The sequence below is a fragment of the Peromyscus eremicus genome, chromosome 1, assembly GCF_949786415.1.
Source record: "Peromyscus eremicus chromosome 1, PerEre_H2_v1, whole genome shotgun sequence".
Lineage (NCBI taxonomy): Eukaryota > Metazoa > Chordata > Mammalia > Rodentia > Cricetidae > Peromyscus > Peromyscus eremicus.
The window spans coordinates 182,385,775-182,413,052 of NC_081416.1; the positions used below are offsets into that span (position 1 = coordinate 182,385,775).

At 42.3% G+C, this 27,278-nt stretch overlaps 1 protein-coding gene across 1 annotated transcript in view; it reads left to right on the forward strand.

Moving 5' to 3' along the window:
* The window catches only part of LOC131903060 (leukocyte immunoglobulin-like receptor subfamily B member 3), a 50,881-nt gene extending 23,860 nt beyond the window's left edge, over positions 1–27,021 (forward strand). The window contains 15 exon segments of the mRNA XM_059253786.1: positions 20,463–20,747; positions 20,885–21,190; positions 21,497–21,781; positions 21,896–22,201; positions 22,429–22,725; positions 22,968–23,196; positions 23,245–23,270; positions 23,541–23,591; positions 24,673–24,786; positions 25,101–25,176; positions 25,255–25,292; positions 25,526–25,578; positions 26,617–26,772; positions 26,846–26,960; positions 26,963–27,021. Coding sequence (XP_059109769.1) covers positions 20,463–20,747; positions 20,885–21,190; positions 21,497–21,781; positions 21,896–22,201; positions 22,429–22,725; positions 22,968–23,196; positions 23,245–23,270; positions 23,541–23,591; positions 24,673–24,786; positions 25,101–25,176; positions 25,255–25,292; positions 25,526–25,578; positions 26,617–26,772; positions 26,846–26,960; positions 26,963–27,021 — 2,396 coding nt within the window.
* The last annotated feature ends 257 nt before the right edge of the window (positions 27,022–27,278 follow it).

Consider the following 27,278-nt stretch of genomic DNA (forward strand, 5'->3'; position numbering starts at 1 on the left):
TGGTACTGAAGGCATGGGTGATTATTCTAAATATACTGATCCTCAGTCCATGTGGAAATGGTGAAGAAGGAAGTTCCTATTGGGGAAGAAATCGGGGAGGAGGAGGGAGAGGAGTGAGTTCAGATGAATGGATCAATGGGGAAAGGTGGAGGAAGGAGACAAGGTGGAGGAAGTAACAGACGCAGAACAAATGCATGTACTCACCAGCAAGGACTGAAGGTGGATCGACAGACTCAGCTCTGCTTTCCCAACTCTGTCTTCAACCTTGGCCATTGCATGGAAGTGCTGAAAATTCTGAGGGAAAGCTTTCCCCATCACTTAATTCTTCCTTCAATACACTTACAAAATTCCCCAAGGGAGGTTCTTATTTGATTCCAGCTCCAATTAACTTGGACATCATCACAGCAACACAGAGGAAAATATCAGTGGAGAGGAAGGCTGCTGACTTTTAATGAGAACGTCAACCCTGACAATCTGTAAAGATACTGACGATTCATGAGTTTAGTGACTACAAAAAGAGAGGCATGAGTTGAGTCTAAGATACTGAGCGACAGTTTTTCTTTTCAAGCACTGTGGCATATATCTACACCAGGCTCTACTCTAGGTCTGCTGAATATTGACTCTGTCTGGAAATGACTGGTCACAGTCAGTAATGGCCATGATTAGAGTTTCCAAGAGTTCTTTTTGTGCTTCATGAAGCAGGAGGTTGTGGGCATCAGATAGAACAGCCTTGATGAGGATATAGAACTTGTGAATTATTGAAGATTCCACTGTGGGACTTGGGGGGTGAGGGTGCCAGCTCTTAGACATATTAATAAGAACAATGAACGACTGGCTATATTCAGACATATCCATGATGAGGGACCAAAGTGTTCAAAGAAGCTGATAGGAAGGGAGCTTTTTTTCTTTTTCTTTCTTTGTCTGTAGAATGGGTTTCAAGACCTAATGTAAAAGTAGCAAATGAGTAGGATATTGCTAATACATTAGACCCCAGGACATGGTCACCACAGTTACCATTCATATTTCATCAAAGTAACAGCTTTGTGACTGCACAGCTCTTATTTCATCTAGAATACTAGCTATAGGGGACATGAGAAACTGTCACACAAGAGTGAAAGTTTAACCTACTTTTAATCAAAGCCAAAATGACCCTCCAATATTCCCAGAGATAGTTCTATGACTTGTAGAAATCTAGGTGTGCAATTTTTGCAATTCCATCCTTATGTATAGCGGCATGATGCTCCATACAGCCACCAACCTCCCCTTTTTCTGCCCAGCTATGGATTAACAGGACTGCATCACACACTTGAAACCTGTCGAGAGAGTGTGTTTTAAGTACTTTTGCTACAAAATATAAATGAGAATAATTACAACCTTGTTGATTATAAATATGAATTCGTAGTGTGGATGTTTATAAAATCATCAAATTGCAACTTTCAAATCCATACACTTCTATTAAGCAATATTTCATCAGAGATCAGGAAAAAGGAAAAAGATCCTTTTTCAATTTTTTCATAGTATGTGGCCACTTATTTTATTTGACTAATATTGTTTATGTATAAATTTCAGTTTATATGTGAAATATTATATTGAATTTGAACTCTACCTCTAGAATAGAAACTGTAAAAAATTTAAATATGGTTATACTGCCTCCATCCAGTTTCCTCCATATAATCATTCTCATATTTCTCTCCAACCTCTCCCTCTCTAATTCCTATCCTTTTCTTTAAATGTTTTATGTGTATGCATATATATACAAATGCAACCTGCTGAATTCATTTAGTGTTGTTTGTACATGAATTCAAACCTCAGCGTTTGGTATTGAATGAGGAACAAGAGGCTGTGCCTGGTGAACATTGATTTTCCCTCTCTCAGCATTCCTTAGTTGCCTATTGTCTTTTCTCTAGGTATGGAGCCCTGTGTAATTTCCTCCTTACATGTTAGCATGTCAACTGGTGTTGTCCTTGTTCAGGTCTTGTTCAGGCAGGTATGTTGTGGAGGTGTCTTTGGTGTACTTTTCTGTTATTTCTCAGAGATACACTCTCACAGAAGGTATCCAGGTCTTAGGTCACTTGCAATCCTGCCTCCTTTTCTGCAATGTTCCCTCAGCCTTAGGTGTAGGAGTTGCATTGCAGATGAATCAGCTGGGTCTGAACACCCTAAGTCAGTTGTTCTCTGACCAGTTGAAAGTTTTCTGTAGTAGTCTCTGTCTCCTGTAAAGAGAAGCTTTTATAACGAGGGGTGAGAATTACACTTACCTGTTGATTTGACCAGAATTTTAAAACTAAAACCAAGAAAAATAAAGCATATTGTCGACACAATTTAGTAGGTTCAGAGGGAATATCTTTTCTTGCAGTTGTAAGACAATGATTATCTTGTAGAATGGTAATATATTTGCCTGAAAAAATTACACAAAAACCCCCACTCTGCATAGGGCAACCAATAATGGAGCTCATGCCTGAGAGAAACTAATTCTATTTCTTCTAGTGGGCATTCATTATCTGTAGTTCTCTGTCTAAATATAAGACCCCATGAAAATTTCTACCTTCCACATTAATATTTTCACTGATACTGCATTGTCTGGTCTTATTTATCTCTTCAGCCATTTCTAGGAGAAGCTTTTTCACTGGAGGCTTCCTGGTATATTCTTATTCTTACAATGTATATGTATCTGCTTCTGTGATGTTTCCTGGGCCATAGATGCAGGAATTGTGATGCAGATATATCTGCTGAGGTTGGGCCCTTTGTGAACTGTGAGGGAGTCTCATTGTATTCAGTTTTGCACCCTCCAGTGAGCCCACCATATTCCTACAGTTCTACTCACATAGTCATATAGAGAACCTTGGTTAAAATCAGTGGGAAATAACAAAAGAATAGACACAGACGAGGGAATGGATTTATAGTGATGAGATGGGAGTTGCTGTGGATAGTAGGGAGATAAGAGAGGGTAGGATAGGGTTAATCAGATTGTGTTATATACATATACGACGTTGTCAAAGAACGCATGCATTTAAGAAAAAAGTCAGTAACTTAGAAGGTTGAATTTGCTCTGGAAAAAGTTTTCTGAATGGATCTAACTTCTTGGTTTCAGTCAAGTTCTTGAAAAGAACATCATTGTTTCACAGTTTCACATGACTTTGAAGTCCATGTGATAATGTTTAGTAGGTCGAGCTATGAGGAAGTAGATTTGTTCTAAAAATGATATTCCCTAGAGACAAAATCTCTGCTTCCATATGAATATCAATAATAATTGATGCCTTATCTAAAACAAATAGGAAATATAAATGTGGCCAAGATCCTGGCATGTTCCTCTGTTGCTATTAAAACTCATGCAAACTCCAGGCTAATAGATAAAATTCATAGAGAATACTGTCTCCTCCCCATACACCCAGCCTGACCTCTTTTTCTTTTAAGTAAGCCCCAGTGGATTCTATAGATTCTCATTGTGGTTAACTGCAAGTGTGATTTTATCACATACTGTTCACATTTTCCACATCTAGTTCTTAGTTCCTTGAGAGGTTTTTAATCCCCCAAGAGGAGTGTGATCAGCTTTTGGGGAAAGTTTAAGAGCTTCATATTTAAACTTAGAGAAGTTAAACTTCCATACACTCTAAGTCATGATCCTCTAGCCAGGGTTACAACCTGCTACCCATGGAAACTGTGTTACTAATCCCCACCAATCTTAGCTCCACCACTGTTTGAGTGGTCCAAACCTGAGACAAGATAGGCTATGGATCTATGAATGACTCCTAGCTGAATGTCTTGCTCAGCGCTTATCAGAGAAGCTTCCTCCTATAACAGATGGTAGCTAATACAGAGACCCACATCTGAACAATGTACAGGAAGAGACCTTGGAGCACTGAGTCCTTAATGGGATGTCTTCATTAAATCCTTCCACTCTGGGCCCAGGACTGTGAGGAAGAGAATTGGAGGGATTATAAGAGCCAGAGTAGTGCTTTGTAGTCGTGACTGAGTGGTTAAGGCAATGGACTAGAGCCAGAGTAGATAGATGAGATGATGGAAAAATGTCTTCCAGACAGAACAGGCTGATGCAAACATGGACTCAAAGAGACTATAACTGTATGTACAAGTCCAACACAGGTCTAAGCTGGATAGTGTTCCAGTGCTGAGGGGATGTGGAAATAAGACCATCCCCAACTCAGAAGCTGTCTCCAATTGATAAATAGTTGCAAAAAAATTAGATTTTTTTCAACAAAGTCACACTAATATACAAACCATATTTAAGGGCAGGCCACGTGCCCAGCAGTAGATGACCAACACAAAATGAACTCAGTGATATTTTTGGAGGTTTTTTTATTCATAATGCTTGTCTTGATATTTTTTAAATTTATTCTTCTCTATGGCATCTATTCCTCATGGGTAACTTTGCTTCTTCTTGTTCTAGACCTTTCATGTGTCATGATAAGTCACTAGTGTGAGATTTCTCTAACTTATTTATGTGGGCATTTAGTGCTATAAATTTTCCTCTTAGCACTGTTTTCATAGTGTCCCATAAGTTTGGGTATGTGGTATATTCATTTTCATTGATCTCTAGGAAGTCTTTAATGTCTTTCTTTCTTTATTCCTTAACCCATTGGTGATTCAGTTGAGCATTATTCAGTTTCCTTGAGATTGTATGCTTTCTGTAGTTTTTGTTGTTGTTGAAATCTAACTTTAAACCATGGTGGTCTGATAGAACACAGGAGGTTATTCCAATTGTTTTGTATCTGTTGAGATTTGCTTTGTGGCCAAGTATATGGTCGATTTTAGAGAAGGTTCCATGGGGTGCTGAGAAATAGGTATAATCATTTTTGTTAGGATAAAATGTTCTGTAGATATCGATTAAGTCCATTTGAGTCATAACATCAGTTAAGTCCTTTATTTCTCTGTTAAGTTTTGATTTGGGAGATCTGTACAGTGGTGAAAGTGGGGTGTTGAGGTCTCTCACTATTAATGTGTGGGGTTTTATATGTGATTTAAGCTTTAGTAATATTTCTTTTACATATGTGGGTGCCCTTGTGTTTGGGGCATAAATGTTCAGAATTGAAACTTCATCTTGGTGGATCTTTCCTGTGATGAGTATGTAATGCCCTTCTTGATCTCTTTTGATTGATTTTAGTTTGAAGTCTCTTTTGCTGGATATTAGGATGGCTACACCCACTTGCTTCTTAAGACCATTTGATTGGAAAGACCTTTCCCAGCCCTTTATTCTTAGGTAGTGGCTATCTTTGAATTTGAGGTGTGTTTCTTTATGCAGCAGAAAGATGGGTCCTACTTTCGTATCCACTCTGTTAGCCTGTGTGTTTTTATAGGTGAATTAAGTCCACTGATATTAAGGGATATTAATGACCAGTGATTGTTCATTCCTGTTATTTTTCTTTTTTTTGGTGGTAGTGTGTGTGTATTTCTCTTCTTTGGGTTTTACTGCTGTGGTGTTATCTATTGCCTGTGTTTTCATGGGTGTATCTGACTTCCTTAGGTTGGAATTTTCCTTCTAGTGCTTTCTATAGGTCTGGGTTTGTGGATAAGTATTGTTTAAATCTGGCTTTGTCTTGGAATGTCTTGTTCACTCCATCTATGATGATTGAAAGTTTTGCTGGGTATATTAGTCTAGGCAGGCATCCATGGTCTCTTAGCATCTGCATTACATCTGTCCAGGTCTTTCTGGTTTTCAAAGTCTCCATTGAGAAATCAGGTGTTATTCTGATGGGTTTGCCTTTATAAGTCACTTGGCCTTCTCCCTTTGCTGCTCTTAATATTCTTTCTTTATTCTGTACGTTTAGTTGTTTAATTATTATGTGGCGAGCAGACTTTTTTGGCGGGGCCTAGTCCGTTTGGTGTTCTGTAGGCTTCTTGTATCTTCATAGACATTTCCTTCTTTAAGTTGGGAACATTTTCTTCTATGATCTTGTTGACTATATTTTCTGTGCCTTTGAGTTGGTATTCTTCTCCTTCCTCTATCCCTATTATTCTTAGGTTTGGTCTTTTCATGGTGTCCCAAATTTCTTGGACATTTTGGGTCATGACTTTGCAACCATCCCCAACTCAGAAGCTGTCTCCAATTGATAAATAGTTGCAAAAAAATTAGAATTTTTTCAACAAAGTCACACTGATTACAAACCATACTTAAGGGCAGGCCACATGCCCAGCAGTGGATGGCCAACACAAAATGAACTCAGTGATATTTTGAGGTTTTTAATTCATAATGCTTGTCTTGATATTTGTTAAATTTATTCTTCTCTCGTATATTACACCCTATTCTCAGTTTTCTCTCCCTCCTCTCCTCCCCGTCCTCCCCAAAACCCCTAAATCCCAGATCCATTCTTCCTCGATTACCTTTAGAAAAAAGTAGGCCTCTCAGGGATATCATGTTAAAATAAAACTAGGCACATCCCTCAAATTAAGAGTGAACAAGACAACCCAGTAGGAGTAAAAGTTTCCCCAAAGCAGGCAAAATTATCAGAAACAACACCTGACCCCACTATTAGTAATCCTACAGGAATCCCAAGCTACACAAACATAATATGTATGCAGAGTACATAGGTCAGACCAATACAAATTCCCTGATAGCTTGTTCAGTCTCTGTGATACCCTAGGGGCCCTGCTTAGTTGATTCTGTGAGCCATTTTCTTGTGGGGTCATAACCATTCTGGCTCATACACTCCTTCCTTGGACTCATCTGCTGGTTCCTCAGAACTCCACCTATGATTTGTTGTGGGATTCTTTTTCTGCTCACATCAATTGATGTTGAAGCCTCTCTGATGATTGTATTAGACACTAGTCTGCTAACAGAAGATGTCTGGCTTAGGTTCAGTACACTCCATTACAAGGAGAGTTTCTGGGGGTCATCCTCATGGATTCCTGGGAGTTTCTATGTTCTGTGTTTCTACCTCACTCCTCAAATATCCCCAAATTCCAGTCACCTCTTCTAGTACAGTCTCCATCCATTCCCCAAATAATTCCTCTTGATCCCATCCCCACTTGTCCCTAGTACATCTGTGAAATCTATTCTATTTCCCCTTCTCAGGGAAATTTATGTGTCACCCTTGGTCCCTCCTTGTTACATAGACTCCCTGGGTCTGTGGATTGTGGCATGGATATCACTTAGTTTACAGGAATAACCACTTACAAGTGAGTCTATATTGTGTTCGTCTTTCTGTGTCTGGGTTACCTCACTCAGGATGATTTTTTTTTAGTTCAGGATGATTTTTTTTTAGTTCTATATATTTGCCTAGAAATTTCATGATGCCATCCCTTTTAACAGCTGAATAATACTTCATTATGTAAATGTACCACATTTCCTTTATCCATACTTTACTTGAGGGACATTGAGATTGTTTCCAGTTTCTTGCTACTACAAATAAAGCTACTATGAGCATAGTTGAGCAAGAGTCCTTGTGGTATGATTGAGCAAACTTTGGGTATCTGCCTTGAGGCAGATCAATTCCCAATTTTCTGAGAAACCTCTATATTGATTTCCAATGTGGCATTACAAGTTTGTGCTACTACCAGCAATGAAGGAATGTTTACTCTGCTCCACATCCTCTCCAGCATGTGCCATCATTAGTGTTTTTGAACTTAGCCATTCTTACAGGTGTAAGATGGAATTTCAGAGTCGTTTTTATTTGCATTTCCCTGATGGCTACGGATACGGACTATTTCTTTAACTGTTTCTCCACCCTTTAAGATTTTGCTGTCAAGGATTCTGTTTAGATCTATACTCCATTTTTTAGTTAGATTTTTTGTAGTTTTGTGTAGTTTCTTGAATTCTTTATATATTTGGAAATCAGCCCTCTATGAGATATGAAATGAAGAAATTTTCCTGTTTTATAGGTTGCTGTTTAAGTCCAATTGATAGTGTTCTTTCCCTTACAGAAGCGTTTAAGTTTCATGAGGTCTCATTTATTCATTGTTGTTCACAGTGCTTGAACTATGGCTGTTCTAATCAGGAAGTTGTTTCCTGGGCCAATTCATTCAAGGCTATTCCCCACTTTCTCTGCTATCAGTTTTGGGGCTTTGATCCACTTAGACTTGAGTTTTTTGCAGTTTGGTAGATATGCATTTACTTGGATTATTTACATGCCGCTGCCCAGTTAGAACAGCACACTTTGTTGAAAATCAAGTATCCATAAGTGTGTGGAATTATGCCTGTGTTTGGTTTAATTACACTGATCAGACCAGTCTCTTTTTCATGACAATGTAATGTGATTTTTATTATTGTAGCTCTATAGTACAGCTTGAAATCAGGGATAATGGTACCTCCAGAAATGCTTTAATTGTACAGGGTTATTTTAGCTTCCCTGGATTTTTGTTTTTCCCTATGAATCTAAGCATTGTTCTTTCAATGTCTGTAAAGAATTGTGTTGAGATCTGGATAAGGATGTCCTTGAATCTGTAGAGTTTTTTTAAATTTTGTTTGCTTGTTTTGTTCTGTTTTGTTTTGTTTTTGTAAGATAGTTATTTTACTATTTGCATCCAATCATTGAGCATAGAAGACTTTTCCATCTTCTGATACCTCTTCCAACTTTTTCTTCTAAGACTTACAGTTTTTGTCATACAGGTCTTTCATCAGCTTGGTTAGAGTTGCACCAAGATATTTTATATTATTTGTAGCTAGCTATTTGGAAGGATGTTATTTCCAAGATTTCTTTTTCACCCCCTTTATGTATTTTATGTAGGAGGCAAACTCATTTTTTTAGTTAATCATGTAACCAACCACTTCACTAAAGGTGTTTATCAGCTGTAGGAGCTCCCTAGTTGAATTTCCAGGACCACTTATCTATATAGTCATATCATCTGTGAATAATGATATTTTTACTTCTTCCTTTCAAATTTGTATCTCCTTGATCTCCCATGTCTTATTCCTCTAGCTAGAATTTCAAGTACTATATTGAATAGATATGGAGAGAGTGCACGGCCTTGTCTTGTTCCCGGTTTTAGTTGAATTGCTTTGAGTTAATTAACAAAATCATAAATGAAAAGGAGGATATGACCACAGCTACCAGGGAAGTCCTGGGAATTATTAGGTGATACTTCAAAACCTGTACTCTACTCTGGTCTGATACCCACCAACAGGCAAGCAGGTGAGTGACCTACCTGCAAGTAGGGACACCACCAGCCACTTGATTCTGCTCTGCCTCATCATCGTCTGCATGGCCAGCACTTGCCTGCAACTCCAGCAGATTTCATAGGCACAAGTACATCCCACACCAGTCTTTATGAACTGTCCTGGGTCTCACAATGAAACATTTATCCCTGAAATTTATCTTTAACTATAGAAAATTAGTCATAGAAATCTCTGATGTGAAAGCTTCCTGCATGAAATTTCACCTTCACATGACAAATCAATGATATATAGATAATATGAATGTTTCATTGTGAGACCCAGGACAGTTCAATGTCTGAATCTCATCTGCAGTGATGTCTGGTCTGTGGCCATTAAACTACATATATCATAGGGAATGAATGAATATTATCAAGGGTCTTCCTCAATTGCAACAAGAAGTATTGAGTGCTACCTAACTTGGCATCACTGTAATAATGTATTAAGGTCATGTGCACATTATATCTTCTGCTTTCGTGGGTGCCCAGGGAATCACATTTTCCTACTTCTACAAAGGAAAGTCAGAGTCCGTTATAGGTAGGAGAAGGTTCTCTGTGTAGGAGAGCCAGAATGTAGGACAACTAACACTCACGGCAAGACTTAAAATCAGTTCAATATGACAAGTAGCTGTGACTTCTCCTTAAAACATTTAGTGTTACCAAATAAAACAGTGCATTTTGTTTTGCAAAAAGTATTCGTGATTTCAGTCTCTCCTATTCAAAAATGGACCTTCACTTCAGAGAGAGCTTGTAATGATGTATCAATATTCTAAGGTCAAAATTATGAAACTTGTCAAGAGAAAACACAGCCAGCTATGATGGCCCATCTAGGTTAATAATCCATGTCTGTGATCAACTAAGGAAAATGCAGCTGGGCACATCTATGAGGGATATTCTTCATCAGACTATTTCAAAGATTAATTTATTTCATATTACATGTACTGGTGCTTCACTCAATGTATGTGTGTTTGTACCCTATGCATTCAGGTGTTCTAGGACATCAGAAAGAACATCAGATGGACTGAAACTGTTTTTTATGAAAGGTTGTAATATACCATGTGGGTGGTGGTAACTAAAACAGTGCCCTCTTGAAGATTAGCCAATGCTTTTAATTGCTTAGGTGACTGTAGCCTGAATCTTTTTTTTTTAAAATTTTTATTTTGCAATACAATTCAGTTCTACATATCAGCCACAGATTCCCTTGTTCTCCCCCCTCCCGCCCCCCTCACCTTCCCCCCAGCCCCCCCCCTTCCAATCTCCTCCAGGGCAAAGCCTTCCCCACAGACTGAGATCAACCTGGTGGACTCAGTCCAGGTAGGTCCAGTCCCCTCCTCCCAGGCCGAGCCAAGGGACCCTGCATAGGTCCCAGGTTTCAAACAGCCGACTCATGCAATGAGCACAGGACCCGGTGCCACTGCCTGGATGCCTCCCAAACAGATCAGGCCAATCAACTGTCTCACCCATTCAGAGGGCCTGATCCAGTTGGTGACCCCTCAGCCATTGGTTCATATTTCATGTGTTTCCGTTTGTTTGGCTATTTGTCTCTGTGCTTAATCCGACCTTGGTCTCAACAATTCTCGCTCATATAAACCCTCCTCATTCTCGCTAATTGGACTCCCAGAGATCCACCTGGGGCCTAGTCATGGATCTCTGCATCCAGATCCCTCAGTAGTTGGATGAGGTTTCTAGCATGACAATTAGGGTGTTTGGCCATCCCATCACCAGAGTAGGTCAGTTCGGACTGTCTCTCGACCATTGCCAGCAGTCTGTTGTGGGGGTATCTTTGTGGATTTCTGTGGGCCTCTCTAGCACTTTGTTTCTTCCTATTCTCATGTGGTCTTCATTTACCGTGGTCTCCTATTCCTTGTTCTCCCTCTCTGTTGTTGATCCAGCTGGGATCTCCCACTCACCCAAGCTCTCTTTCCCTCGATCCTTGCCCTTCACTACCCCCACTCATGTCCAGGCTGTTCATGTAGATCTCATTCCATTTCTCTGTCATTGGGCCATCCCTGTGTCTTTCTTGGGGTCCTGTTTTCCAGGTAGGCTCCCTGGTGATGTGAGTAGCAGTCCAGTCATCCTTGTTCCACATCTAGTATCCTCCTATGAGTGAGTACATACCATGTTTGTCTTTCTGAGTCTGGGATACCTCACTCAGGATGATTTTTTCTAGATCCATCCATTTGTCTGCAAACCTCATGATGTCATTGTTTTTCTCTGCTGAGTAGTATTCCATTGTGTATATGTACCACATTTTGTTTATCCATTCTTCAGTTGAAGGGCATCTAGGTTGTTTCCATGTTCTGGCTATTACAAACAATGCTGATATGAACATAGCTGAACAAGTGCTCTTGTGGTGTGGTTGAGCATTCCCTGGGTATATGCCCAAGAGTGGTATAGCCGGATCTTGGGGGAGATGGATTCCCAATTTTCTAAGAAATCGCCATATTGATTTCCAAACTAGTTGTACAAGCTTGCTGTAGCCTGAATCTTAAAGAGTCTTATTAATAAAAACAAACCCAAGGCCAGGATTGGGGGTGAGTGCTGGAAGATCAGAGAAGCAGAACAAGCCACAGTCATCTCACCTCGCCAGTTCCTCAGGTGATCATGTTTCCTTAGACTGGAAGCCTCAGTGTCCTCATCTGAATGGGTCTCAGCTGAACTTCTACTCAAAAGCCTGAAAGCTTAATCAGGTTTAGTTCCTCATTTTCACCCCTTAAATACCTTTCTGCTTCCTGCCATCACTTCCTGGTATTAAAGGCTCCTGTTACCACGCCTTGCTGTTTCCTGTGTTTTTGAACTCACAGAGATCCAGACAGATCTCTGCCTCTGGAATGCTAGGATTAAAGGGGTGAATGCCACCATTTCCTGGCCTCTATGTCTGTCTAGTGGCTGTTCTGTTCTCTGACCCCAGAAAATTTATTAGGGTGCGTGATATATTGGGGAACACAATATCACCACAGGTGACTCTCTATCCCTTGATTCAGTTTTTAAAATGTGAGGATATGCTTATAAGTGTGGGTAAAAACTTCACATGGCAGTTGGATTAAAGAGGAATTCAGAGGAAAACTGAGGCAGTGAATGTGGTTTGAGAATGTCCCAAGATCTCATATATGATTTCATGACAGACAATCTTCCAAACACATCATTTCTGACCTTAGGCAGGCACTATGATACCCTGGGTGGAATCCATTACAGTGTGGTGTCAGGGAACTCTGGAGGTCACAGTCAGCCACTCCTTAATGAAGGAAATTCAAGGGTTTGGACAAGGACATCTAACAGCATCTTAGGACTAAAAGTAACTTTATCATCTTTTTCATAACAGAAACTATATCAGAGTTTCCATTATAGAAGTACTGTCTTCTCAGAGAGTACTGACACCTGTTGCTCATGAGGACAGATGAGAAGACACTCAGTAGTACCATCACCAACTCTGCCCTCAGAGAGAAAGGGTCCTGTTTTCTGGAGTCCCTATCACAATTCAGTCCTAGATGATGTTGCCTCCTTCTAGAACTCCATACTACACTGAGCCTGTCAGCCTTGTCCAGCCAATTGGTGACACTGAGAAGAACCATGACCCTCCAGGGTTGCTTACGTGTAGTCTTGAAAGCTTCATTCTGTCCAAGGGATGTGATCACATAATGAGTGTTCTTGTACCTTAGACTCACACCAAAACCATATACACACAGCTTATTCATCCTGGGACCCCAAATTCTGAACCACATGGGCCTATTCAGATACTCCTCCTACTGCAAGAATACAACCACAGTTGTGGTCAATGCCCGGTAACACCCTGTAGCTCCAAGTTGATGGTGAGCAAGTCCCAATTCTCAACAAATTATTTCAAGACCTGAGCATCTTTCCATGAGTCATGTACTAAGAAGAGCAATAGGTGGAATGTGATGGAATAGAGCTGAGTTCTCCTTTATCAAAGTATGAGAGGCAGGGATACTTGCATCAGAGAGTGAGAGAGGTCAGGTGTAGAGGAAGAATGAACCTATTGGCCCTGGCACATTATGCCAAATGTGTTATCCAGGACTTCATCACTAGTGACCCAGAAAGGATTTGTTTAAGACACTTGACAAACTGCCACTCAAATAGCATTCTGATGTTCATTGTTACTATTTAACTTTGTCTAGAAATAATAAAACATACCTCCTCATGCTCCTGGGTCAAATTCTCTAGACTGGGAACATTCAAAATGACTTCTTCATGGGATCTGTGACCTCTATGTCATTCACTATGTGGTACACAGGACATGCATGTGCCATGGGCCCATCCTTTGAACTGATGCTGAGTTAGAGAATTTTCCACATGTGATACATTCCTAGCATTGAATCACTACAGAGGAGGAGGATGAAAACTGTGAGACCCAGAGGTTGTGGGTAACAAGAATACTCTATTGAACACTGCAAAGCACTTGCACATCTGAGCACACAGTGTTGAGACAGCATCTTCAAACCCCATATAAGCTCATTACAGAAAAAAATCTAGTATATGGATAGGAGATGCACATTAAATCCTACCTAGAGTTGAATAGCTATTAGCATCTGATAGGTCCTGGGATAGGGAGAGTCAGCCTTCTTTAAGATTGTGGGTACTGACAGGATGCCCAAGAATAAATGGAAATCAGAAATGGAACTGTATGGAAGGAGGTGAGAACAGAATGTTAGGTGGGTAGGGAATGCAGTGTATTGAGTAAGAGTTTGAGAGAGGGTTAAATAAAAACACATTGTTTAAAATTCTTAGAGAACTAATTTCTAAAAGCGAGAAAGAAAAAGATAGAGTTGGTATTGTAAAAGATGGATGCTACATGTAAACTTGAATTTATATATTTAACAAATGTTTTTTCATTTTACATACCAATCCCAGTTCTCCCTCCCTCCCCTTCCCCACCTCCCCCAATCATTACCTCATTCACTTCTCAGAGAGGGTAAGGTCTCCCACGAGGAATCAACAAAGTCTGGCATACTCAGGCAGGACCAAGCCCCTCCCCCATGTCAAGGCTTGACTGAGCTCCTGTACTTCAGTTGAAGAGAGGGAGAAGGGATCATAGGAGCAAGTGAGGTCAAGATCATGATGGGGAAAACCACAGAGACAGCTGACCCAAGCTGGTGGGAACTCATGAACTATCAGCTGGGGAACACACACGGGATTGAACTAAGTCTTCTGAATGTGGGTGACAGTTATGTGGCTTGATCTGTTTGGAGAGCCTCTGGCAATGGGATCAAGACTTATCTCAGGTGTATGAACTGGCTATTTGAAACACATTTCTGGGGTGGGATACCTTGCTCATATAAACTCAAAATTATGTTAGAATTGCAGTAACACACTTGTTACATCAGAAGAAAATAGTGTCTTAGAGTTTCTGTATCTGTGAAGAGATACCATGACTACTGCAACTCTTAACTAAAATATTTAATTGTGGTGGCTCACTTACAGTTACAGTCTATTATAATCACAGTGGGATATGGATGCATGCAGGCAAGATATGGTGCTGTACATGTAGCTGCTACATGTTGGTAGGCAGGCAACGGGAACTACACTGTGACATTGGTCTTTTCTTGAGCATATATATATATACTCAAGAAAATATCATACATCAGACTTCAAAGTACTCCTCCAAAGTGACACACTTTGTCAAACAAAACCACACCTACTCCAACAAGGCCACACCTCCTAATAGTGCCACTCTTTCTTGGGGCCATTCTTTTCAAACCACCACACTTCTTAAGGACAAAAAAATTCAAGCAATCAGCAAATATAACATGAGGATTTATTAAGCATTGTTAAGAACACCTATTGCTATTGCAGAGAACCCATGATCAGGTCCCAGGACCCATATTGCAGTTACCAACACAAGTAACTCCAGTCCCAGGGGAGCCAATGTTCTCTTCTAAACATCACAGGGAGCAGAAATCTCACACTAGTGACTTAACAGTACACCTGAAAGCTCTAGAACAAAAAGAAACAAACACACCCAGGAAAAATAGAAGCCAGGAGATATTCAAATTGAGGGATGAAATCAATAAAATAGAAACAAAGAGAACAATACAAAGAATCATTAAAATAAAGAGTTGATTATTTGAGAAAATTTATACAATAGACAAATGCCTATCCAAAGTAACCAAAAGCTAGAGAGAGAACATCCAAATTAACAAAATCAGAAATGAAAAGGGAGACATAACAACAGACAACAAGGAAATACAGAGAATCATCAGGTCATACTTGAAAATTCTGTACTCCACAAAATTGGAAAATCTAAAGGAAATGCACAATTTTCTGGATAGGTACCACATACCAAAATTAAATCAAGACCCGATAAACAATTTAAATAGACCTCTAACACCTGAGGAAATGGAAGCAGTCATTAAAACTCTCCCAACCAAAAAAGTCCAGGACCTGATGGTTTCAGTACAGAATTCTATCAGATATTCAAAGAAGAGCTAATACCAGTACTCTTCAAATTGTTTTACATGATAGAAACAGAAGGAATATTGCCAAACTCTTTTTATGATGCTACAGTTACCCTGATCCCCAAACCAAACAAAGATGCAACAGAGAAAGAGAACTACAAACCGATATCCCTCATGAATATTGATACAAAAGTACTTAATAAAATAATGCAAACTGAATACAAGAACATATCAAAAAGCTTGTCTACCATAATCAAGTAGGCTTCATCCCAGAGATGCAAGATGGTTCAACATATGAAAATCTGTTAATGTAATCAATCATATGAACAAACTGAAAAAAAACCCCACATGATCATCTAATTAGATACTGAAAAAGCCTTTCCAACACCTCCTCCTGAAAAAGGTCATGGAGAGATCTGGAATACAAGGAACATACTTAAACATAACAAAGGTAATTTACAGCAAGCTGACAGCCAACGTCAAATTAAATGGAGAGAAACTCAAAGCGATTTTACTAGAATCAGGAACAAGACAAGGCTGCCCACTCTCTGAATATCTACTTAATATGGCACTCAAAGTTCTAGCTAGAGCAATAAGACAAGAAAAGGAGATCAAAGGGATACAAATTGGAAAGGAGGAAGTCAAACTTTCCCTATTGTAGACAATATGATAGTATACATAAATGATGTTAAAAATTCTATCATAAACTCCTACAGCTGATAAACACCTTCAGTAATGTGCCAGGATACAAGATTATCTAAAAAAAAAAATCAGTAGCTCTCCTATATTCAAATGATAAACAGGCTGAGAAAAAAAATCAGGGAAACATTACCCTTTACAATAGCCACAAACAATATAAAATACCTTGGGGTAACTCTAACTAAGCAAGTGAAAGACTTTGTATAACAAGAACTTTAAGTCTCTAAAGAAAGAAATTGAAGAAGATATCAGAAAATGGAAAGATCTCCAATGCTCATGGATACGTAGAACCAACATAATAAAAATGGCAATCTTACCAAAAGCAATCTACAAATTCAATGCAATCCCCATCAAAATCCCAACACAATTCTTCACAGACCTGGAAAGAAAGAACAATACTCAACTTCATATGAGAAGACAAAAAACCCAGGATAGCTAAACAATATTGTACATAAAACAACTCCTAGAGACATCACGATCCCTGACATCAAGATCTACTATAGAGCTATAATAGTAAAAACAGCTTGGTACTGGCATCAAAACCAAGACATGGGCCAATAGAATGGAATTGAAGATCATGACATTAATGCATACACCTATGAACACCTGATTTTTGACAAAGAATCAAAACTATACAATGGATAAAAGAAAATATCTACAGGAAGTGGTGCTGGCACAACTGCATGTCAGCATGCAGAAGATTGCAAATAGATCCATACCTATCACCATGCACAAAACTCAAGTCCAAGTGGTTGAAAGACCTCAACGTAAATCCAGATACACTGAACATGATAGAAAAGAAAGTAGGAATTAGCCTTGAACACATTAGCACAGGAGACCACTTCCTATATATCACACCAGAAGCAGAGACACAGACAACAACAATTAATTAACGGTACCTCCTGAAACTGAGAAGCTTCTGTAAGGGAAAGGTTGTGGTAAGTAACAGAAAATGACAGCCTACAGAATGGGAAAAGATCTTCACCAACCCCACATCTGACAGAGGGCTGATCTCCATGATATATAAAGAACTCAAGAAACTAGACATCAAAATACCAATCTAAGTAAAAAAGGAGCTACAGTGCTAAACAGAGAATTCACAACAGAAGAATCTCAAATGGTTGAAGACATTCGAGGAATTTGTCAACATCCTTAGTCATCAGGGAAATGCAAATCAAAATAACTCTGAGATACCATCTTACACCTAACAGAATGGCTAAGATCAAAAACACTGAAGACAGCTTATGTTAGAGAGGATGTGGAACAAGGGGAACAGTCCACTGTTGGTGGGAGTGCAGACTGGTACAACCACTTTGGAAATCAGTATGGTAATTTTTCAGAAAACTGGAAATCAATCTACTGCAAGACCCAATGGTACCACTCTTGGGCATCTACCAAAGGGATACTCAATCATACCACAAGGACACTTGCTCAGCTATGTCCATAGCAGTATTATTCATAATATCCAGAACCTAGAGACAACCTAGATGTCCCTCAATGGAAGAATGGATAAAAAAAATGTGATTCATTTACACAGTGAAGTACTACTCTCTAGTAAAAATAAAATGGCGTTATGAAATTTGCAGTAAAATGGGTGGAACTAGAAAATATCATTCTAAGTGAGGCAACCCAGACTCAGAAGGACAAACATGGTATGTACTCACTCAAAAGTGGACACTAGATTTTTAGCAAACCAGACTATAACCCACAGCTCCAGAGAAGCTAGCTAACAAGGAGGATCCTAAGAGGAACAGGCATAGATTACCTTGAGAAGGGGAAATGGATGAGATCTCCATGAGTTAACTGGGGGTGGAGAGCTAATATAGGGTAGGGGATGGGGAATGAGAACTTAAGGTCCAGGATTGTTGAGCTGGAAAGGGACATAGTGGGAGAGAAATGAAATAGATACATTGAAAGAGGATATAATGAGGATAAGGAGAAACCCTTTACTAGAGAGTTCCCTGGAATCTACAAGGATGATCCCAGCTTAGACTACTAGCAATAGTGGACAGGGTACCTGAGCTGGCTTACTCCAGTAATTAGATCAGGGAATACCCTAACTGTCATCCTAGTGCCTCATCCAGTAACTGATGGAAGCAGATGCAGAGATCCAGAGCCAAGCACCAGGCTGAGCTCCAGGAGTCCAGTCAAAGGGAGAAAAGAGGGGTTATGTGAGCAAGGGGCATCAAGATTATGATAGGGAAACCTACAGAGATAACTGAACCAAGCTAATGGTAACTCATGAACTTCAGAACAACAGCTGTGGAGCTTCCTCTGGATTGGAGTAGGCCCTCTGCATAAGTGAGACAGTTGTGTAGCTTGATATGCTTAAGGGGCCCCTGGCAGTAGATCAGCATCCACCCCTGGTGCCTGCATTGCCTTTTTGGAGCCAATCACCTATAACGGGACATCTTACACAGCCTTGATGCTGGAGCAGGGGCTTGCACCTGCCTCAACTGAATGTACCAGGCTCTGCTGACTCCCCAAGGCCTTACCATTTTGGAGGAGGGTATGGGGCATGATCTGGGAGAGGTGGGAGGATGGAAGAGAAGAAAATCTGTGATTTGCATGTAAAACGAATAAAAATTTCTTAATAAAAATTTTAAAAAATCAGTACCTTTGAGGTTGAACTCAGTAGTACACTGAGAATCTCAAGGCTGAGATTTAGGATCAAGAAAGCATCTCCCTTGACCAGAAGCTGCAGATATTGCCAGCAGCGGACAGAGTGGCTTTACCTCACATACTACAACTTACAGGAGTCTACCATGCACCTGGTGCTATGGCTGTGTGGTGGCATCCTATAGCCATCCCTTCACCAGCCTAACCAAGAATAGAACTGTGAGAAGAAGATGCAGTGCTGCTCACAAGTACTGCCCACCCCTGCACCAATGTATGACTAACAATGGAAAGAAAGTGTCCACACCAACACCCTGCGCCCTAAGAGAGTCAAATAATACACATCCCTGTTTGGTCCAAGATCCCAGACACCATATAAACTTTTTGTCCAAAGGAAAAGGACAAAGGAAAGTGGATATGTAAGTGTTGGGCCTGATATATGGCTCAGTGTATAGATACCTGCTGCCAACATTAAGGGCCAACTCCTATTGACAGGATCCATATTATACAAGGAGAAAACTGACCATTGAATTTTTTCTCTGAACTTGATGCCTGATCTGTGGCATATATTCATGAGCACACACACACACACACACACACACACACACACACACACACGAACACCACTTAAAAAAGGAGTAACTAGAAAAATTAACAAATGCAATTTAAAAGTTGTACTGGCAAGTACCATCCGAAAAAAGAGCTAACAACAAGAAAGAGAGGTGCACATTTGTGACCCAGCCCTTGAGACCAGGAGGAAGAAGATTATGCATTCCATTCCTCACAGGTATAGAAATTGAGACCCTTCTAAGAAACATTAAAAAATGTTGAAAAGGAGGAAGTATTTCAAGTAAAAATGTGAGAAGCAACAAGGCAAAACCACATTTATATTTGTAAATTTTATTTGAAATATTCACACATGATGGCTACAGTATGGACCTGAGTGTGATGAGGACAGATGCAGCCGACAACGACAGGGTTGTGGGAATGTTCTCTATGTAAGAATTGATTTCAGAGGGTCTAGCTCCTGGCCCAGACACAGCACTGTGGAAGTCAAAACCTTGTGTGTAAGGAGCAAGGCTCCCCTTATTGCCGAACCAATGAAGTACAACTATGTCATCAGGAGTGCCTGCCTCCAGAAGCCACACTAGTTTCCTGTCCCACTAGGCAGACTCTGTAGCTCTGCCCATGAGCACAGTTGCAGCCTCCAGGAGCAGATGTAATGATGTTCACCTTCAGAGCTCTGCTGTGCCTGGGTGAGTTGTGAAGATGGGGAGGGGATACTGTGGTCTAGGGTTGATGCTGTCCCACAGCCTAGCACTGCTCCATCAGGAAAACCCAGGGTCTCAGGAGGTTCTGTGGAAGGGAGGACCTGCTCAAGCTTCAGGGACAAACTTCTCACTGAGATCTCTCTTCCAGGACTGACTCTGTGCCCTGGGACCACAGCGCTGACTGGTGAGTATCTGTAGCTGTCCTGGTATGCTATACCTCTATTACCCAGGAGACATGCCTGGGCAATGAGGATAAAACAAGATTTGTGTGCTGATCCTGGGTTTGGATGCAGTATGATGTGCTTGTTACTTTCAATCTAGGAATGGATGTCTTGGGTCCTAGCTTCTCATTTCCTTTCAGGGACCCTTCCTAAGCCTGTACTCAGAGCACAGCCAGATCTCATGGTCTCCAAACAGACTAATGTGACCTTTTTGTGTGAGGGTACAAGAGGAGCCAAAGAGTACTCCATCTACAAAGACGGAAGTCAATATACACGGTTCACACAGATTCTCCTAAAGCCTAGGAACAACGCTGAATTCTCCATCACAAAAACTGACCAGCACCACGCAAGGAGATATCAATGTCGCTATCGGACCCATGATGGATGGTCTGAGTACAGTGAGTCCTTGGAGCTTGTGGTGACAGGTGAGAGGACAAAACTTTTGCCATCCTTGGGCTTCACTCTCCAGAAGTGAGTCTGCTCTCAGGGATGCCCTCACTCCTCACAGTCCTGTACGATAATGAAGCCTGATACATTAATCTGATTATAGCATCTCTCTTAGGAGCACACAGTAAACCCAGCCTGTCAGTCTAGCCCAGCCCTGTGGTGACTGAAGGAGGGAACGTCACCCTCCAATGTGACTCATGGGAGGAATATGACAGGTTCATTCTGACTAAGGAAGGACCACAGAAGCTCTCCTGGATGCTGGACTCACAGTATAATTCCTCAACTGGACAATTCCAGGCTCTATTCTCTGTGGGCCCTGTGATTTCCAGTCAAAGATGGATATTCCAATGCTACAGCAATGACCTAAGCAGACCACTGGTGTGGTCAGAACCTAGTGATCCCCTGGAGCTCCTGTTCTCAGGTAAGGAATCAAAACCTTTCCACAGAATGCTGTTGAAATAATGGAAGTGTGGAGGGAGGCCTTGGTGTGTGGTGTATGTGAGGAGACAGGGCTCTTCAGTCCATTGATGCAGATCAGGGGAGACAGAAGAACCAGAGATATAGATTCCAAGCAGAAAGTGATAGAAAAACCCAAGAAGTCCAGGAGAGAGTTTAATATTCATGGAACTTTAAGATTCTTTGTATCAACTTAATTGCCATCTACAAGTGCCACTTCTCTGTGCCACTTTCAAACAGAAACACCTCCTTCTCTCCTACTTCCTTACAGGTAACCTCCACAAACCCATCATCAAGGCTGAGCCAGGCTCTGTGATTGCCTCCAGAAGTGCTGTGACCATCTGGTGTCAGGGGAGCCTAGATGCAGAAATATGTGTCCTGCATAAAGAGGGAAGACAAAAACCCTGGGGCACACAGACGCCAGAGAAGCCTGAGAACACGGCCAAGTTCTCCATCCCTTCTGTGACACAGCAACATGGGGGACAATATCGCTGTTACTGTTACAGCTCAGCTGGCTGGTCAGAGCGCAGTGATCCCCTGGAGATTGTGGTGACAGGTGAGGGTCTCAGGACCAGGCTCTGCTTTCAGAAGTATTCCCTTCCAAAGCCTATCCCTGGAGGACATTTTGGTTGAGTGAGCCCCTGGAAAAAGCTATCTCCATCTCTCATAGGAATCTACAGAAATAAACCAATCCTGTCAGCCCTGCCTGGCAATGTGGTGACCACAGGAGGAAACATGACTCTTCAGTTTGTTTCATTGAAAGCATATGACAAGCTCATTCTCTCCAAGGAAGATGAGAAGTTCTTCACCTCCCTAGACTCACAGTATATACACCATAATGGGCACTACCAAGCCATGTTCTCTATGGGTCCCGTGACCCCAGTACACAGAGGGACATTCAGATGTTATGGTTACTACAAGAATACCCCACAGGTCTGGTCAGTACCCAGTGACCCTCTGGAAATACACATCTCAGGTGAGCCATCCCCATCATTGACCAGTCTTGTTGAGAGCCTAAGTCTTTGGCAGGACACTGTCCCCCTGGGAAGTTGCTGTTGGAAAGGGACTAAAGGAAGAATCTGTTTTCTAAGCCAGAGTCCCACAGTTGGAGAGAAGCAGTGGCTTGTGCAGAACAGGGAGATAGCTGATAGGAGTTTGGTAAAAAGTTGCTCCTCAGTCCTTTGCCTGTCACCTTTCCTCTAGGGCTGTCCAAGAAACCCTCCCTTTTAAGTCACCAAGGCCATATCCTGGACTCTGGAAAGAGTCTCACATTGCAGTGTTGCTCTGACATCACCTATGATAGATTTGTTCTGTATAAGGTGAGCACAATTGACTTCACTCAGCATCATCACAAATGGACCCAGGCTGGTCTCTCCTTGGCCAACTTCACACTGGGCTCTGTGAACAGCTCTACTGGAGGCCAATATAGATGCTATGGTGCACACAACCTCTCCTCTGAGCGGTCAGCCTCCAGTGACACCTTGGACATTCTGATCTCAGGTGAGCAACCAAGGAGATTTGATCAGGTAACTTCCTCTGCATAGAATTTCATGGGAATCCTAAGAGGCGATGGCTGAGACAAGGGACAAAGAACTGATGCAGGAACTGATGCAGAGACAGGACAGTAGGAGAGGATCTCAGTCAGAGAAAAGAGACAGAATCCCTGGTACTTAGGGGATACCCATGTGTGGTTTCAGCTCAGAACAATGAAGACAGCCTCTCATAATTCCTCTTCTCTTTAGGACAGCTTTTCTTCCCTGCTTTCCTCTCAGTGAAGCCTAACCCAACAGTACATCCAGGAGACAATGTGACTCTTCTGTGTTGGTCAAGAGAAAGAGTGAACACTTTCATTCTGTACAAGGAGGAGGCAGTCTATCAACCCCAGCAACTAAAATCAAAGTTCCAAGATCAGCACTTCCAGGCAGAATTCTCCATGAGTGCTGTGACCTCTGCCCTTTCAGGAAGCTACAGGTGCTATGGTTCTCGAAACTCATCACCATACCTGTTGTCATATGCCAGTGCCCCCGTGGAGCTCATAGTCTCAGGTGAGGTGGCCCTGAACTGTCAGGCTGACTCACAATTCAAACCTTAAGAGAGCTCTTGACGTTAGTCAGAAGGCAATTTCCCTAGAAGAAAAGTGGATGCCAGTGATGGTCTCCCAAGTAATGTCCACTCCATCCTCTATTGCAATCTAGGTTAGGGATAGACAGCATGAGAATCATGGGGAGGTTCCAAGACAGATGTACGACACTGAGAAGAGTTGGGATTCCTGGGTTAGCATCTAACCATCATCTATTTCTTATTCTGTTTCCTAGGACCCATTGGAGCCTCCAGCCCACCACCCTCAAGTCCTATGACATCAGCTGGTAAGTATCAGGGACCTCAGTACAGGGAGTGAGCTCCATCCCCAGGCTGCCTCACCCCAATGATGTCTTCATTTCTCTGTCATTTCAACTTTTGAGTGTGGGAGGCAAGCAGAAATCCCAAATGAAACTCCAGAAACACAAGACTTAGTTTAGGCTACAAAAGGTGGCACCCAGAGAGAAAAGATTAGTCTCAGCCTAGAGATTGAGGGGAGAGCGTGAGGTAGAGAGCAGGGGACCTAGAAACTCACCTCCCCATGCTGCCATAAAGACTCTGAGAATCAACTTCTCACCTGCATGGAGTCAGGCTCCAGAATGCTAAATATTTCTATTGGAAGGTGGGATCGAGAGAGAGAGAGAGAGAGAGAGAGAGAGAGAGAGAGAGAGAGAGAGAGAGATGTTTAGTCTCGGCCTAGAGAATGAGGGGAGAGGGGGAGATGGAGAGCAGGGAACCCAGACACTCACCTCCCCATGCTGCCATAAAGACTCTGAGAATAAACCTCTTACCTGCATGGAGTCACACTCGAGAATGCTAAATATTCTGTTGGAAGGTGGGACCCAGATGTGGAATAGCTGGTTATAGGCTTCAAATAGCTGTTTCTTGAGATGCTGACTTGGCCAAGCCCTTCCTTTCTGGGATGGCTGCTGTTTCTTTGATTATAAAGGTGAGATTATAAAGGCTGCTTTGGTCTGTCCTCCTGTATTGATGTCTTTCCTGATAGAGGAGGACTCCAGAACCTGATTCTGCAGTGGGGCTGTCCCACAGTGGTGGTGACATGTGCAAGTGTGGGGCACAGGGTCATGGTAGGGCATTCCAGCTCCTCCTTCCTAGCTTGTGATCCTCAGCTCTGGTGTGTAGAACATGGCTGGACATCAGAGTCCCTGTGTTCAACTCCCAGCTCTACCTCTTCCAGTCAGGTGATCTGAAGCAGGTGAACTGGCTGGATAGGAAAACAGACAATTCCTGTTGCACGATTGTGAGGAGGGGAGATGGTGGGTGCAAAGGTCCAGCATGGGCCTGGCACACTGTGGGTGTTCAGGTGAGCAGCAAGCATCCTCTCTCATGATGTCTCCTATACCTCAGGACTGGAAAAATACCTCCAGGCTCTGATTGGAGCATCTGTGGCCTTCCTCCTGTTCCTCTTCATCCTCATCTTCCTCCTCCGGCAAAGGAAACAGGGCAAATGTAGGAAGGATGGTGAGTAGGGTGTGGGTTTCTGGGGTCTCAGATGGTGGTAGGCTCCCCTGTGGGCCATCTAAGAAGGGAATCAAAACACTAGCACTAGGAAAACCTCTATTGGGGGAACAGTAGCTTAGAAACACAGATCTCAGATAAGAAAACACGGGCTCTCAGAACCTGTGAGATTTTGGGTGTTCTGTGAGCGTTACCATGTCCTGGGACATTTGCTAACTCATGCCTGTGTTACGAAGTTCTTTTCCTTCCTTGCAGGCAAATATGCCTGGGAGTGGAGCTTACTACCCTCCTAGATCAGACTCTTCTTTCTCTTTCAGCCCAGAAAGAGACAGAATTGCAACTTCTTGCAGGAGCTGCACAGCCAGTAAGCAGGAAGAGAAGTCCCCAGAAGAGGTAACTCATGGCATGAGACATCGTCCCCAACCTGCCTGACACAACTCACTGCCAACTGACATCTTCTTGTCTCTCCAGATCCAACCCAGCTGCTGTCACCCAGGAAGAAATTATTTGTGAGATAAAGAGGGTCCCGGGGAGGGAGATGTCTGAGGACTCAGCGTTTCAGGGGTGGTGGAGAGGCTCTGGGGTCTTTGCTAATTGGGCCTGAACTTCACACTATAGACACAGGGATATCAAAACACGCCCTGTTCTCTGGTCCTGCCTGGGGAAGGCAGGAAACCAGGGGTCTGAGATAGCCCTAGATAGACTCTTCTCTGAAGACATTCTGTTTGTTCTTTTATGACAGATGCTTCAGTGGAGAATATGCAGCCTGAGCATGGTGTGGAGCTGGACAGTTGGGTGAGGTCCCTGTCTCTATTGGCAGTGCTAAGGACTTAGAGCCCAGATTAGTCCAGGAGTCCTTATTTGTTCTTCCCCTCTGAGCCCTCAGCAAAACCCACAGATGACCATTCCCTTCTGCAAGCACCATCTGCCTCCTATGTTCGCCGGCCTCACTCTCTCCTGGCTTCCTGGGACTATCTGCTTCCTCCCTCATGTCACCTCTTTGGCTGCTCAGCATCAGTCTTGTTGTTAATATGCACCTTAGAAATCAGAGGTTACAGGACTAAGTAATCCAGATCCTCCCAATACCCCCATTCACTGACACAGCTTCACAAGAAAGCCCCTCTTTACCAGCTCCCTGCATGGATCAGAGTTAGAGAAAAGAGCACACTCCCTCATCACCAGGGTAATACCATGGTAATAAATGCAGAGTGTGTGCAGTGCCAAGGGTTTGGGAAACCAAGCAGAAGAAGTGGGTGGAGTATGTGGGAACAGAGGGCCAGTGTGAAGTACAAGGGAGGACTCTGAAAAGTGTCTTCTGAGGAGGAAACCCACATGGACAAGACCACAGAGACACCTAAGGGGCCAGCAACTGCAGGCAGGGGACTCGGCAGGACAAAGGAAATTGGGGAGAATCATTTCGTTTTATAGTTCATTTCGTGTGTATGGGTGTTTGGCCTTCATGCATATCTGTATACCACCTGTCCCCCTAGTGCTGCAGAGGTCAGAAAAGCATGTCACATTCCTAGAACTGGAATCACAAATGATTGTAGAGTACCATGTGGGTTGTGGGAACCTGGGTGCTCTGCAAGTGCAGCCAGTGATCTTAACAACTGAGCCAGCCATCTTCCCCACCCCCAGAAACATTAGTTTTTAGAAGTTGGATTGTGTGGCTGGAGGCAAGACAGCAAGGGTTAGAGTGTCAAGATTAGAGGCCGGAGCTGTAGGAAGGAAGCCTAAACAGCTCAGTGTGGCCATGCTGTGAAGACCTGACCAGAGGAGATCCCAAGGGGAACAGGGATACACTATCTGTACCTCACTACTTCTGTTCTATAGAGACCAACAAAGGCAAGCCACTTGGGTGATATATATGCCAAGGTGAAACCCTCCAGGCTCAGGAGGTCAGGAGCTGTCCTACCTTTTGTCATGTCAAGAGAAGTCCTGGACACCGAAGGGGGACAAGCAGAAAAGGACAGAGTAATGGACACTCAGGTGGGTCCTGTTCCTCCCTAGCCCTGCAGGTTCTCCCAAGACATATATTTCCTCTCACTGTCTCCCACTCCAGGCTGCAAAGTATGAAGAGCCCCCAGAAGCGACCTATGACCAGCCTTTCGACGTCATACTCAGACAAGAGACAGCTGCACCCCCTTCCTCGCAGGCAGGGGACGTCCCAGAGGAGCCAATCTATATGCTGCCCTGGCAGTCACTAACCCAGAAACCATTCGAAACAACATAAAGTAATGACCCTCTGCCTGCAAGAATGCTGAATGGAGACCTCTAAGGGATTCTTGGAGTTTTGGGAAACATGTCTGCACTTTGACTAACATTCCATATTTGGAAATAAAGCAGGGGATTTCTCAATTATCAGTTGAAATCAAAATAAATAGAAGGGGAGCTCTTATATTAACTTTAAATTTTAATGACATTACTCGTCAATGCCATGAAACAGGAAATCTTACACACACAGTTGCAGAGACCTGTAATCCAAACCCAAGGGA